This window comes from Eptatretus burgeri, chromosome 10 (assembly GCF_056783735.1).
Source record: "Eptatretus burgeri isolate ZD-2024b chromosome 10, Ebu_testis_v1, whole genome shotgun sequence".
Taxonomy (NCBI): Eukaryota; Metazoa; Chordata; class Myxini; order Myxiniformes; family Myxinidae; genus Eptatretus; species Eptatretus burgeri.
This window is the reverse complement of record NC_140970.1, coordinates 45,969,860-45,985,758: the sequence shown is the minus strand read 5'-3', so window position 1 is coordinate 45,985,758 and position 15,899 is coordinate 45,969,860. Positions and strand designations below refer to the sequence as shown.

Below are 15,899 nucleotides of genomic sequence, written 5' to 3'. Positions count from 1 at the left end.
TCTGTTTTTCTAGCTGGTACGTCCTTGGGCAGTTTGGCTCGGCTGCATCTGATCCGGTGAGGTGATCCGGTTTGAACAAGGTGTACCGAGAGCATGTCCCCCAGTAATTAGATCACGTGACCATTAGGTAAACTGTATTTATTAGATGGAGGACCCTAAGTCACGTGGTCAAGTTATTGGCGTTCACGGTCAATTAGCGACTCGCCGCGTCAAAAAGTTATTTGTGTGCAACGGCTTGCGATTCCAGAGAGTCTGGTGGGAACCCGAGGTAGCTTCCCCCCCTTCGTGGTCTTCTCGCCCCCGACCCCCGGGTCCGCAACAATATATGTGTATATTGTTTCGGGGCCGGGACGTCGGCCGCGGCATGACCGCCCGATGGAGCCGCAAGTCGGCTCGACCGATCGCCCGGAATTTAGATCGTCGCCCCAGATAAGTCCGGAGTCGACGGGTCCTTCTTTTGGACCATGAAGGGTCAATATTTCCACCACGTGGTACAGGGTTATTTGCCAAATCTTCAAAATACCTCGGAACCACATGGCGATCTACCGAGCCCTCACACCCTCGACGGAACTCGTACAAAAACTCGGAACCCGAGCGGCTTGATTGCCGAGAACCGTCGGTCCGAATTACCCTATGGCAATGGCCAGCTACTCCCTCACACGCGACACGCTCAGTCAATGCAAGAATGGACACGACGAGCTGAGAACATTCAACAAATGGGGATATTTATTTATAATGCAATAATGGGGAACTGGGGAACACAGAAGAGCAGATTTAAACCGAATATAATGAATGCAAGTATATATATATATATATATATATATATATATATATATATATATATATATATATATATATATATATATATATATACAGCACAGGCACTTAAACAGTTTTCTACTTAGTGGAAGGGCCCACAGACAGACACCCACACCTACAGACAGAAGTGGACCCCAATGATCTTTATTTGGATCTCCAGCCCGGAGGACAGACGGGCTGCAGATCAGTGGAAGCTGGCTACCTGGCCTCGAACGCGCGGCTGGGCTTCTTCTCGGAGCTCCGGTCACCGTCGGACGGATCAGCGCAGCTGAACCCAACTGAGGTGAGACGGAGTGGTGTCCAGGCTCGCGACCGTGCAGAGGAGGAGGAAGAAGATGACGGCGATGACTATCTCCGGGCAGACAATTCCTCACTCCCTCCTGCGAGGATCCTCTGCTTTCCTTTTATCCTCCCCGGCACGCTCGCTTTTTGCAGACATTCGTTTCACCACCATAGGGCGTGGCCCAACCTTTCCTCCACTTGGCGCTCTGCCAAGCGAAATGGTGGGTGGTGGGGTTTAACCTTTCCCCGAGTAAGCGCGCGGGGGATGCCAGGAGCTGAGGGTTTCTGCTTGGTGTTCGGGGGGCGGGAGTTGACCTCTCCCCGAGTAAGCGCGCGGGGGATGCCGGGAGCTGAGGGTTTCGTTTGTTATTCAGCGTGTCCGCAACCAACGGGAATTTTGCGGCTGTCGTTGATGAGGTTTTCCTAAAATAAATCACAGCGCATTTACTTTGATTTACCCACGAAACAAGGGAAGGCGAGCTATGTATAAATCACGTACTTACCGAGATAACTGAGCTTGAGGCCCAGTCACACCTTGACGTTTTAGCCAGCGATGGCAACGTATTAAAATGTATGTAAAACGCTGGCTTACGTTGAACTTTTGATGTTTTTTTTTTAAAGATTCGGACGTATTCATAGCGACTTGGTCTTATGTATAACGCATTAGTAACGGACACAGAACGTTTCGTTGTGTTATAGATAACTTATACCAACGAATGCTGAACCTGTTGTCGGCCTACACAACCGATGCCCAACGATAGTCTCACTTAGGCATAGAGCGTTGCACGCATCGCCGACGATGTCGTGACGTAGCCTATTAAAAAGGCTGACGCACAACGATTCGAATCATATCTGCCGTAGAAATGGAAGTGACAACATCGCGGTCACACCTTGGCGAACTTGCCAGCGTATGCCGACCTAAGAAAAATGTGTCTAAAACGTTGGGGCACGTCAAATACGGTATGAGTAAGTTTGGTATACGTGAGTAGAACGCTAAAGTACGCTATCATAAGTCGAAGGAAGTAGAGTACGTCAAGAAATTTTAAACAAGTTCAAAATTTTACGACGTACTCGGCGTATGACACACGTTCCGCATGCGATGGGGATAAGTTGTACACACGATATGTGGACGCTTACACACGTCCACAAAAGCTACTTATAAGCGACTCATAAGTCGAAACACATTGCGGTAATGTGTTTTTTACGCGAAACTTATTTCTAACTTATGTTTGACGTGCTTTGAACCAATTATTTACGTAGTCCCAACACACATCGACGTATGTAGACGTATTCCAATGACGTCTTCCGGTCGACAAAAAAAATAAATGAACGTGTTTCTAACTTACAACTGCCATATAAAGACGTGTTCCCAGCGGTTTTGGGAATTGGTATATAAAAATGGTGTTCATAAAAGGGGAACCCAACAGTGTTTTCGAGTCCTTTTTGAGTCGATGTCCATGTCAGCAGTAACAGTAACAGTATCAGTATCAGTATTAGTATTAGTAGTAGTTTGTTCATGTTGGCAGTAGTCGGTGAGTGTGAGGTGGAGGGTGTGGGTTATGGTGGATCCTCCTTGCGTCCGCGTGTCCACGGGTAGGAGACATCTTTGCACCATTGTTCGAAGTTCTTCGCGGCTAATTTTTTATGGGGCTTTTTCAACAATGAGCTATGGCTTGTTTTTACGATTTAGGTCTATTCATAACGGGTTGGACAAATGCACAATGAACTAATAATGTGCATAGAGCGCTTCGATAACTTATAGATACGATATACCAACGAATAATTATCGTGTAGCCGGCGTTCACAAACTATGCCCAACGATAGCCTAACTTATCCATATCGTGCGGCAGTTTATCTTTGCCGGTGACGTGGGGTTTGCTATTCATAGGCTGCCACTCAACGATTTAAATGGCTGCATCTCCACTATTGAAAGCAGACGCTTGCGCTCAACAATTGGATTTTTTTTACACTCAACGACTTTTAAACGGTACCACTCAGCTATTTTCATTGTTTACAATGAACGATTTAAATTGTTGTCACTCGCCTTTGTTTTTTGACGCTGGCGCTCGGAAATTTTAATCGTTTCTATTGAACGTGCTAAATCGCTCAAACTCCACTATTGAAAGTAGACGCTTGCGCTCAACAATTCGATTTTGTTTTATACTGAACGACTTTTAAACGGTACCACTCAACTATTTTCATTGTTTACAATGAACGATTTAAATTTCTGTCACTCGCCTTTGTTTTTTGACGCTGGGGTTTTGAAATTTGAAGCGTTTCTTCTGAACGTGTTAAAACGCTCAAACTCGACTATTTTAAATAGACGCTGCCGATGGACAATTGGAATCATAGCCAAGCTAGACATCAAAGTGTGAACATCCTCGTCATGCCGAAGAAAAGTTTGAAGAATGCTGCAAATAAGTGTCCTGGCCGTGGCCTTGGACGCTGACGCAAGGACGATCCATTATACCGACGTCTTTCAGCCTATGAGTAACTTAAAAGTAACGTCTGTCGACGTGTGGCAACGATCGCGTAACGTGCCAACAACACGTTAATCATAGGTTCGAAATAAGTTTCGAGTACGCTAACATTACCTCGGCGTGTCTCAACTTATGATTAACTTACAAGTAGCATGTGTTGACGTCTGTCAACGATCGCAGACCGTGCATACAACTTGTGGCCAGCGTAGCGGAACGTGTGAGTCATACACCGGCATACGTCGTGAAATTTCAAGCATGAAAAAATTTGAGGACAACCAAAAAGTACAACGTTAAAAGCCAGCGTACAACGACGTATGGCAGTGTTTTTCAGCGTGCTCTCAATGCTATCAAAACTTACCCATAACGCATTCAACGTGTGCCAGCGTTTTAGAAAAAAATTTCAAAAATTGGCATACGTTGGCGAAAACGTCAAGGTGTGACTGGGCCTTTCGGGCCCTGTCACACCTTGACGTTTTAGCCAGTGTATGGCAACGTATCAAAATGTATGTAAAACGCTGGCGTACGCTGAACTATTGATGGTTTTTTCAGTTTTGGGCGTATAATAACGAGTTGGACGTATGCATAACGTGTTAGTAACGTACACAGAACGTTTCGCTAACTTATACCAACGAATGCTTCGCGTGTTGTCGGTGTTCACAACCTCTGCCCAACGATAGTCTAACTTATGCATAGCACGGCAGCGTATCGCCGACGATCACGTGGCGTAGCCCATTAAAAGGCTGCTGCTCAACGATTTAAATCGCTGCCGCTCGACTATTTAAATGGACGCTGCCGCTTGACGATTTTAATCATAACCAAGCTAGACATCGAAGTGTCAACATCACTGTCATGCCGAAGAAAACTTCGAAGAATGCTGCCAAGAAGTCTCCTGGCCGTGGCCGTGGACGCGGACACAAGGAGGATCCATCATCACCCACACCCACCCCATCACGCTCACCTACTACTACTGACATGGACCTACTACTAATACTAATACTACTACTACGACTGACATGCTCACCTACTACTACTACTACTACTACTACTACTACTACTACTACTGATACTACTGACATGGACATCTACTCACCATGGAGTCTGAAACACTGACGGGTTCCTCCTGTGTGAACCCCATTTTTATATACCAATTCCACGAAACGTTGCCAATACGCCATTACATGGTAGCTGTAAGTTAGAAACACGTTCAGTAAATTCTGTGGTCGTCCGGAAGATGTCAAATACGTCTACATACGTCAATATGCGTTTGAGATACGTTAAACATAGGTTCAAAGCACGTCCCTCATAGGTTAGAAATAAGTTTCGGGTACGCAAGACATTACCTCGACGTATTTCGACTGATGAGTAACTTACAAGTAACGTGTGTCAACGATCGCATAACGTGCCTACAACTTATGGCCAGCGTATGCAGAACATGTGAGTCATACGCCGAGTCCGTCGAAAAATTTTGAGCATGCTTAAAATTTGTCGACGAGCTCGGCCTACTACGATGTATGCCAGCATGCTTCAGCGTGCTCTTAACGTATACAAAACTTACCCATAACATAGTCGACGTGTGCCAGCGTATTCGCCAAATTTTTCATACGTCGGCATACGCTGGCTAAAACGTCAAGGTGTGACAGGGCCTTTAAGGACCTGAATTTTGGGTGTGATAGATTTCCAAATTCTTAACAATATATATATATATATATATACATATATATATAATGTCCACACACACACACACACACACACACACACACACACACACACACACACACACACACACACACACACACACACACACACACACACACACACACACACACACACACACACACACACACACACACACACACACACACACATAAACCCAATTTACTGAATGTGTATATATATATATATATATATATATATATATATATATATATATATATATATATATATATATATATATATATATATATATATATATATATGTGTGTGTGTGTTTGTGTCGATTATTAATTCCGAACATGCCACTTGTAGAGGCAAAGCCACTAATTGTGACTTCGTTCGGACTTCCCACCCCTCCCCAACCTCCATTTAGACCCACCTCACTCCACCTGACTGGCAAGAACACCTTTCCCCAGATGAATGTTAACAACTGCATGCCTGGTTATTCGCTTTTTTCACTCTTCACAGGGAGACAATGCGTCAGAGAGCGATCCTCCTGGCGTTGTCAGCAGCGATGAGTCTTGCAGTGAAGAGTTCTGAGCAAAGATGTGTGTATGCTCTGCAACCTTTTTTCCTTTTTATTACCTCACCCCTTTCCCAAGTCGAAAGGTCAGCAATTATCCTATGGATGGTACAAGGTGTTTGCTTTAACAAAACTTTATGGAGTACAACGAAGGTCGGCACATTGCTCGGAATTCTAAGTGTGTGTATGTGTGTGTGTGTTTATATATAAATACTAAATAAAGTTTGTGGAAATACCATACAACCCCCAAAAGGCGTGTTGTTTTATTAAGCGTGTGTGTGTGTGTGTGTGTGTGTGTGGTGTGTTGTTTGTTTGTGTGTGTAAACATATATATATATAAAATAAAGTTTGTGGAAATACCATACGACCCGCAAAAGGCGTGTTGTTTTATTATTATTGGTGGGAGACCAAAGTTTTTGGAACAAAACGAAGGTCGGCACATTGCTCGGAATTGTGTGTGTGTGTGTGTGTGTGTGTGTGTGTGTGTGTGTGTGTGTGTGTGTGTGTGTGTGTGTGTGTGTGTGTGTGTGTGTGTGTGTGTGTGTGTGTGTGTGTGTGTGTGTGTGTGTGTGTGTGTGTGTAAATACAGTACTAAATAAAGTTTGTGCAGATACTATATGATGACCCCGTATTTTTTATTATTATTGATGGGAGATTTGTGCTTGACATGGGTTCATATAAAATAAGTAAAATGCAATTTGTTCCATGATGTTTTAACTGCAGTGGAGAAAAATAGTTTTCTATAGTACATCTTAGGTATTGGTACGGCCCGAGGTTCGATGTTCTCCACGAGGGGAAGTGCCCGAGTTCTTCCCGAACACCCGGTCCTGAGGCCACGAAGCACGGATAACTCTGTGCTCCGGTGGGTTGTTAAGCAACAATGAATGCCTATTGGTTCCACCAATCCTGGCCGGGTGTCACCACTTGGCGTGGTTAACTTGCCTTTGGACGATGATATCAAGGGGGGTTCGTGCCCTCGATAGAGACTTGTCTTCTCTTAACTGATCAGATCCTGCCGAGCGGAGCTGCCAAGTATGCACTGGCTAACGCTTTGATGCAACCCTGCTTTAATCGGATACCTGACCCTGACCCATAACGTTTGTTATTATTCAATTGAATTCAGAATGGGATTAAAATAAATTCAATTCAAATCAAATGGAAAACCAAATAGATACTGTGGGCACTTGGTACCCATGTGCCAAGTTTCAATTTTGTCCTTGGTGCGGTTTTGGAGATAGAGGTCCAATTTTGTCCTTTTTCAAACCTTTTCACACTACATGAACTATGATGTCATTATTATCATTAAAACATTCTACATGAGTAATCGGTCACTCCTGTGGTGAAAATTTTGTGTCATCTGACAAGTGGTTGCAGAGAAAAACACTCATGTTCTGTGTGGGCAAACAAACAGACAAATGGACCCAAATGCAATACCCTCTCTGGCGAGGCTAATTATGTTAGCAAAACAGGCGTCATCAGAATCATTTCCTGAGGAAGTTAGAAAGTCCAGAGAGAGAGAAAGTTTGAGGTAGTTTTGACCTCTTCGCGTTGGTCCATCGACTGCACCTGGGAAACAAACGCAGTCGCTGAGGAGGGGGAAGGAAAACTGAGGGTGTCTATGGTGCGTAGTCAGGGGCGGTGCAATGAGTGGCGTGGTGAATGGCAAGTGATGTGCAGAGGTCTGTACGTGTCCTGTCGAAACTGCGCCCGGTCTGGCGTCTGGCTCTCCCGCTTGTTCCACATCCCGCTTCGTGGGCTCCATCAAGCTCCGCTGTTCACTGCCTTGTGACTCCAAGTGTGCGCAGCCAGAGAACCAAGCCCTTCTTTATACTCCCCTGGTGGGGGCGGAGCTTGTGAGTGGATCAGGTGGAGTGATGGGTGTTTTCCAGCACCCTCAGTGGTGTATCGACAATTACTATGACACTAGCTCCGCCCAAGTGAAGGTTCAGCAGCAGAAATGGCCTCAGTCGCTCCGCGCTCTGCCACGCGGTCTATCTCTGAGATTAGCATGGAGATGGGGTATTCGGTTGCGCTCTCCGGTTATGAAAACGTGCTGGACACCCAACTGGGGGCCGTAATTGGAGTGCTAGGGCTATCCACATGACTGAGTCTCACGCATGATCACGCTCCAAGTTAGATGTTAGAATGTCCAGACTCGAGTTTCTACTATTGTGCGCTGTGCTCCCCTGTCTCCTGCTGGTCCAGAGGGAGGTGGTGAATGTTGGTGGTGACTGGGTTGAGCAGGTGGTGTGGTGTAGCGGTTGTTGTGTGGTGATTTGTGATGGATGCCGGTCATTTGCTGTGGCTGTTCCTGGCAAAAGTAAGCGAGCTTGGGTTGTGTTCCGATGGTGTGGTCATTTTTATAAAGGCGTTGTGGTTTATGAAATGCTGTAACGTTGGGGTTCGAGTCTGGTGAAGTCTGAGGTGTAACATCTGTGGGATAATGGTGTGTGATTGGAATGGGAAATGGTGCACATATGAAAATGAGTTGCCCCTGTTGCTATGGTCCTTGCTGTGCATGTGTGTGTGAAGAAAGGTCATGTACAGCAAAGCAAAAGAATGAAAGATGGGTAAAGAATGGAAGGAAAAAGACCACCTGAAGCCCACGCAACGCATATTGTCCCATAAACCCACTGCACATAAGGGAAGGGCTATCTAAAACGAATACTAATGAAATAACTGTCTCGGGAATTGCTATATGTTGTGTGCCATTACCTCGGCGGAGTGCCAGTTTCGCAGAACTGCAACAGTATTATGCATGGACTCTGTATGTGTCTGTTCTCTGTATTTTGTACTATGTAAAAGTCTTGGGCCACCTTGAAAAAATACATTTTTATCGTCACATTGGCCCACTGTATTTTAATTAATAAAAGGTGTTATAATAATTATGTTTTTTAAAGAAACAAAAATGAAATGTATTTTACAATATCGATGCATGCAATTTAAATATTTGGTGTGACCACGTTTTTCATGCAAAATAGCAGATATCCATTTTGGAATTATTTCCTGCAGTTGCTGGAGAAATTTCTTTGTGAGGTTGTTCTGCTGCATTCTGCAATGTTTCCAAAAATTAATCTTTCAATTTTGGTTGTTTTTCGTTTTTCTTCCTGACCAAATAATCCCAGACAGCTTCTGTGATGTTCAGGTCAGGACTTTGAGGGGTCCATTCTCATAGTTGTGGAGTTCCCGATTCTACTTTTCTTTTTAAACATGTAACTTTTACCAACCTTTACAGTGTGTTTGGGGTAGTTGGCATGCCGGAAAACAAAGTTGCCATCAAGTGGACTCCTTCCTGATGGGATACCATGTTGGATTAGGATCTGCTTGCAATTGTCAGCATTCCTTGTTCCTTCATTTCCCACCAAATCAACGACAACAGCAGAGATACATCCACAAACCCGAACAGAGCCTCCATCATGCTTCACAGTAGACTGTACACATATCCTTGTACCATCTTATGACATACTACCTTCTTTGTTCCCAAAAAATCAAACTTTGACTCATCATTCCAAAGTACCTTTTCCTACTCATTATCATCCCAACTCTGATGTTCTTGGGCAGATTTAAGTCTCTTGGCTTTGTGACCTTTACACATAAAGGGCTTTTATGAGAGCAACTCACACATGGAGACCACTTTTGAGAAGAGATCTTGACAGTAGATGAGTCCACTTGAACCCCTGTATCCATGCCAGTTTTTTTGTTGGTTGGTACAGCACTTGATTTTTTTTTTCTACTTCTTGAGGAACTTATCTTTAAGTGTTGCTCATCAATTTTGATGAGTTTCTTTAGCCTTTCAATCCGTTTTCTTTCTTTAACTTCTCCGGTCTCATTATGCTTCTGCATTGTTGCTTGAATACCACATTTGGAAATACCTGTTTTGCAGGATATATATCTCAAGGAATTGCCTTCTTGGTGTAAAACTATTATTTTGTCTTGTCAAGTTTGATATCTTTGGCATGGTGTGGGTTTATATTACCTGCAAGAGAGAAATTACGAATGAGTGAAAAAAGTGTCGCCGAAGACTTTTCAATTATTTGGACAGGGAGAAAAACAAAACAACTGAAATCAAAAGATCAATCATGGAAAACATTGCAGAATGCATTGAACAACTTCCCAATGGAATTTCTTCAGAAATTGTAGGAAAGAATTCCCAAATGGATATCTGCTATTTTGCATGAAAAAAGTGGTCACACCAAAGATTAAAATTGCAAAATACAATTCAATTTTGTTTCTTAAATATAACATGATAATTGTAACACTTTTTATTTATTGATGAATTGATGGTACTTTGGGCTTTCAAGCGTCGTAGGTCGGGTGCTCCCTCGGCAGGAGGAGGGATGGAGCTTGACTTGCGCTTCCCTTCAAAAGTTGATGCCCTGTGGGGAATCAAACTAATTGCATTTAAATATTTATATTCCTTATGCAGAATGTAAATTAATATGCAAAGGGTCTGTGGTCTCGATGAGGCTACACCGAGTGCAACAAGTGGTCGCATCATCCTGTACGACCTTAAACAAGGAACTGAGGATGCCATTTGGTTGCAGAAATCTAACATGAGTTACAGAAATCATCACCCTGGACTCATCACAACTTACTGGGCCCTCTTTGTTAAGAGTTTTTTGTTTAGCAGCAAGGCATTTTACTGTATGGAAAACATTTACTGCAGGAAGGTGGTGTGACATACCATACATCCAGAACCATATTTTTCCTGGAAAAGACAGTGTGGCATGAAACTTCTTCCACCACAGAATGGTGGAATGAAACCACAGAATCCTGACATGAATGCAACCAGAGGCGTCTGGGAACATTTGGATTGGGAGCTGTGGAAAATCTGACCTCCACGAAGTGATACGCAAAAGCTGCACTAAAATCTACTCCACCTTTGGCAAAATCTGGATCAGATCAGGCTATCATACAGAAAAGCATTGATTTGATGACTTCATGACTGCTGTAAACATGTTATTTGGCATACTAATAGCAAATAACATATAGATTACCAAATAACATCCTAAAAGTCGTCCATTTGATTAATTATTCACATCACAGATTGTGAAAATAAATTTTGTTTACAACCATGATTGTTCATTATTATCTTGCCAAAACGAAGTTTTTGCAAGATATGCAAGTCAGCCTGTATGTTTTTTTTTTTGTCTAATCACGTATAAAAAATTCTGCAGAGCACAGTTATCATTGGAAATTTTTGTAACTTCGCATATCAGAGGCCTATAGAGGTCCCTTTCAGTGCACAAAATTTTGAAGGTCAAGGTCAAAGGTCAAGGTCACTTTGTCACAAATCAGGGGCGTCGACGAAACCCTTATTTTTTGAGTAATTTTGATCGGATCGTCTTCAAACTTCATGGGAATATAGTTCATGGTCTAACGCTCAGCTGATTAATTTTTGGTGGCGATTGGCCTTGACCTTCATATGTTTTTTTTTGTTTTTTTGGGTCTGTAATCACGTATAAATCACTCTGCAGAGCACAGTTATCATTGGAAATTTTTGTAACTTCGCATATCAGAGGCTTATAGAGGTCCCTTTCAGTGCACAAAATTTTGAAGGTCAAGGTCAAAGGTCAAGGTCACTTTGTCACAAATCAGGAGAGTTGACGAAACCCTTATTTTTTGAGTAATTTTGATCGGATCGTCTTCAAACTTCATGGGAATATAGTTCATGGTCTGGCGCTCAGCTGATTAATTTTTGGTGGCGATTGGCCTTGACCTTCATGGTTAGCGCCTAAAGTCAAATTTTCAAGTTTTACAAACCATATCGTGAAGTACCTCAAATTGAACACCTCGATGAGTGCTTTCGAGATATGTCAAGCTTGAGACATTATGACGTCATTTGGTGACGTTATGAGGCAAACACATATTTTTCATGGTTACTCTGTAGAACGATTCTCATCGGAATCTCTCGTAGGCAGATATTCCTCAAGGAGTCGCTCCTGGTGGATAGCAGCTCTGTTCACCTCAGTGTGACCTTAAAGAAGTCACACGTGGTCACCTTTTGGCAAGATGCGGGTGACATTGGTTTATTTTTTATTGTTACGGTGTGTTTATGTGTGTGTGTGTGTGTGTGTGTGTGTGTGTGTGTGTGTGTGTGTGTGTGTGTGTGTGTGTGTGTGTGTGTGTGTGTGTGTGTGTGTGTGTGTGTGTGTGTGTGTGTTGTCTGTTGTCTGTTGAACACAATCGCTTCTGTTTTAACACTTCACCATGAGACTCTCAGAGACAGAGTACATGATTATGGACATAACCCAGGCAAAAATAACATTCCTTTCCTGTAGTAATTCTCTGCAGATTACTGTAGTATATGAGAGTACAACTCGCATACAGTATACTATAGTTCTAACTGGAGCCTTTTGGCCTGGGAAACATCCAGTTACAGACACACCACAACAGATCCTAAATGACTGGTTTGATTTTAACAAATCAAACATCTGTGGATTACTTAGCAGTAGAATTAAGAACAACACTTAAAAAAACAACTGAAAGAGGTTTGGCAAATCTTTAACAGATTAATGGAAGAGGAGGATGAAGAGGAACTCCCAATCCAATACATGGAAGCAATTCTGGACATGATTGACCATATAATATATAAAGAGAAATTTAAAGAAGTTAATTGCTGAAAAGACAATGACGTCATCAAAATTGTTTGATAAAGGGATGGAACTTATCAATATCGAGAAAATACTAAAACAGAAGGAAGTGTGGGGTAAACTTCCAGAAACGATACAACAGAGAGAGCCACAAGGGTTGTGTTCACTTTACGAAATGCAATTCGGGGAAAACATCTTCAACTATAAGGAAACTGTACAATCTATAGATATAGAGGAATGGTTGAGTAACACATCATTGTAATTGTGAACATTCTGTATTTAAAGATCCACATCATAGACACATTATCACAGGTGATCTCAGAAATGGTGAAAGATAGAAAAATTACGTTCATTTCTTACAAAAGTTCCAAATTATAGAGAAAATAAATGGATTAACTGGAATAAGGTAATGGAACTTACAATGATAGGACTGATGGATTGGATGAGAGAACAAATTGATAAACACAAAGTACCAAACACACAAATGGCTTCATGGTTGGAGGAGGTAGAGACACATCTTAATAGGAGAATTGTTGATTTTAAAAGAAAAGTTTGAATCAATAATCCAAAAGTAATTTTTAAAAATCCAGACAAGTGATTCTTAAAAACAGCTTCAAACACAATAGGTTATTGTTCCAATTGATAAATCAAATAATATTGTATTTGTATGTAAAACATTCTACATTCAAACACTTTTGGAAGAATCAGGTTTACAGACTGGACTGTCAGAGCTACAAAATAAGTAATGATGATAAAATAGACTTGATACAACATCATGTAAATCACTCAAAAGTGAGAAGACTGTTAGTTCCAGATAAACACCATGAATTACCATTCATGAATCCTTCCATCCATTGGGACCATACTCTGTACAGAGCATTGGTGCTGCCTAAGCAGTCTCCTGGGCTATTGGGCACAATCCTGGAGGGGTCACCACTCCAACACAGGATATTCAAATGGTTCAATCAGGCCAGAAAGCTGGTACTCATTTTGCCTACCTCAGAAGGATGGCAGGCTGAGTCAACTCCACCTGGTATTTATTCAACCGTAAAGCAAGATTTTAACTCAGGAATCTAGGATCCCAAGCAAACCACCCTAGCCGTTAAGCCAACACCAGGCATATTCATGAATCGATCAATCAAAACAACATTTATTTCCTTCAAGAAAAACAACAGGTGTGAAGAAGAAAATATTTAAGGAACTGGAGGAGGCTGAATCCCAAAAAGGCAAGCTTGTCGCAGGAAAGCCCTTTTACACATGCAGATATAATTTCGAAAAAACAAACAATGAAATCATATCAACTACATGATTGATTATGTATAATCATATCAAATGTATAAATAAACCATGGTATAAATTATGGGGGAGGAGAAAAATCATGGTTAAACAATTACACAGGATGAAAGAGTAGAAAGTTGAAAGAAAGATGAATTCAATGGAAAGTACCAGTGTAAAAATTCAACAGACAAATATTCAATTGATCTCTTAAATAACCTATGAACAATATCGTGAGAGAAAATGTTGCTTAAGCTTTAATGAGAAATTGTTCAAAGACGGAGATTTATTAATACTATCTGGCAATTCATTCCATAGTTTAGGACCAGAGAAACAAATATTATGTCGAAAAGCAAGGGTTCTATCTTTTGGAAAATGTATAGCAGTGGCAAATCTGGTAGCATATTTTTGAATTTTGTAATTAAATTCACAAATATCACAAAATTTAGAAGGAAGTACTTTTAATAAATATATACATGAAAATACTTTGCAGATGGGATGTGACATCGCGCAATTTCAGAAGATTTAAATAATGAAATAATTGGTTTGTATTAGTTCTTGAAGGTTCACTAGCTATGATTCAAACGATTTTTTTCTGCAATATCACTAATTTATTCAGATGTGATTGAAATGTTTCCCCATACTAAATTACAAAATGACAGATGTGGAAGTACGTACAAGTGAACAATAAAGCTATCTAAGTATTGTATTTCGGAGCAAATGATTCAATCTATCGATTATACCAATATTTTTTGCGACTTTATTTGCAATTTCCTGATTATGATATTTCCAAGAAAGTTTAGAATCAATATATACCCCGAGAAATTTGGTCTCTTCAACTCTCAAAATTGAATGGGAATTAATACGGATATTAGCAGTGGTCAAATCAGTACATTTTAATTTTTTACTAAAGACAATATCATTACATTTGAGTTAAGACAACCCATAATCTTTAAACCAATCACATACTTTGAAGAGATTCTCATTGACAACATCAAAGAAAGAATCAAATTTTTTATCACAATTCAAAATATTTGTGTCATCAGCATATGAGAGAAAAGAAAGCAATTCAGTAGATTTGTGAATGTCATTAACATACAAAATAAACAATCATGGACCAAGTAAAGAACCTTGGGGAACACCACAGGTAACTTGCTTAAACTCTGACAAAGAAGATTTATAGCTGGTACATTGAGAACGATTGCGAAGGTAACTAGAAAACCAGTCATGTTCAATGCCCCCGATTCCATAGCAGTTTAACTTGGATAACAATATTTGATGATTAATTGTGTCAAAAGCTTAATATAAGTCAACAAAAACACCTACAGCAAGATAATTATCTTCAAATGCATCAATAATTCCATTGATAAGATCAATTAATGCCAAAGCTGTTGAGTAACCTTTACAAAATCCATACTTACTGGATTCCATGAATTTACTGGATCCCCAAAAATGCACAAAAACCCTTGTAAGATGAGGTTCATCATCACAAGTGGAGAATGTAGTTTGAACCCATTGTCAGATACTCAGGTAGTATTACAGGGGCGATGAAACTAATTTATAAATGCTTTAAAAACTACCACGAAAAAGGCAAGGTTTTATTCTGGTATTAAGAAATTCTGGATGATTGATAATGTCAAACCTATAATCGACAGTATCCATAACATTAGTAACAAGGGTAAGGCTAAATGTTTATCAACTTATGATTTTTCCACATTATACACAAACATTCCACGTGACAAGCTCGTAACCGCATTGGACAAAGTGGTGGATAAAGCATTTGCAGGAAGTAATAAAGTAAACATTGAACTCCATCAAAAAAGAGCAAACTGATCTGTAAAGGTAAATCAATATTCATGTCGTTTTTCAAAAAATAAACTGAAAGAAAGTATTTGATTTCTTCGATTGGGTGTATGAAAAGGATTAATTGATTCAATTTTGGTGAAGATTCGAATTTGCATCTGGATACGAGAATTTTTTTTAAGTGAATCTTTACCATTGAAAGATGGGGCCAAAAACTATGTATAGCATGATATCTCTAAAAGTTGAGGACGACTTGTGACAAAACAAGGTGTATGTATGTATATGTATGTATGTATATGTGTGTATATATGCTTGAATGTTTGTATGTATGCATGCATATGTGTGTGTATGTATGTATTTATGTATATGTGTGTATGTATGTATGTATGTGAGTGGATGTACATATGTGTT

At 40.8% G+C, this 15,899-nt stretch overlaps 1 protein-coding gene across 5 annotated transcripts in view; it reads left to right on the top strand.

Annotated features, from left to right (window-relative positions):
- Nucleotides 1–6,060, top strand: part of FANCD2 (FA complementation group D2) — a 273,881-nt gene extending 267,821 nt beyond the window's left edge. For all 5 annotated transcript variants that reach the window (XM_085898104.1, XM_085898102.1, XM_085898101.1 and 2 more), the window contains one exon: nt 5,763–6,060. In XM_085898104.1, coding sequence (XP_085754230.1) covers nt 5,763–5,834 — 72 coding nt within the window. In that variant the 3' untranslated portion in view covers nt 5,835–6,060. The remainder of the gene's footprint in view (nt 1–5,762) is intronic.
- Nucleotides 6,061–15,899: the final 9,839 nt, after the last annotated feature.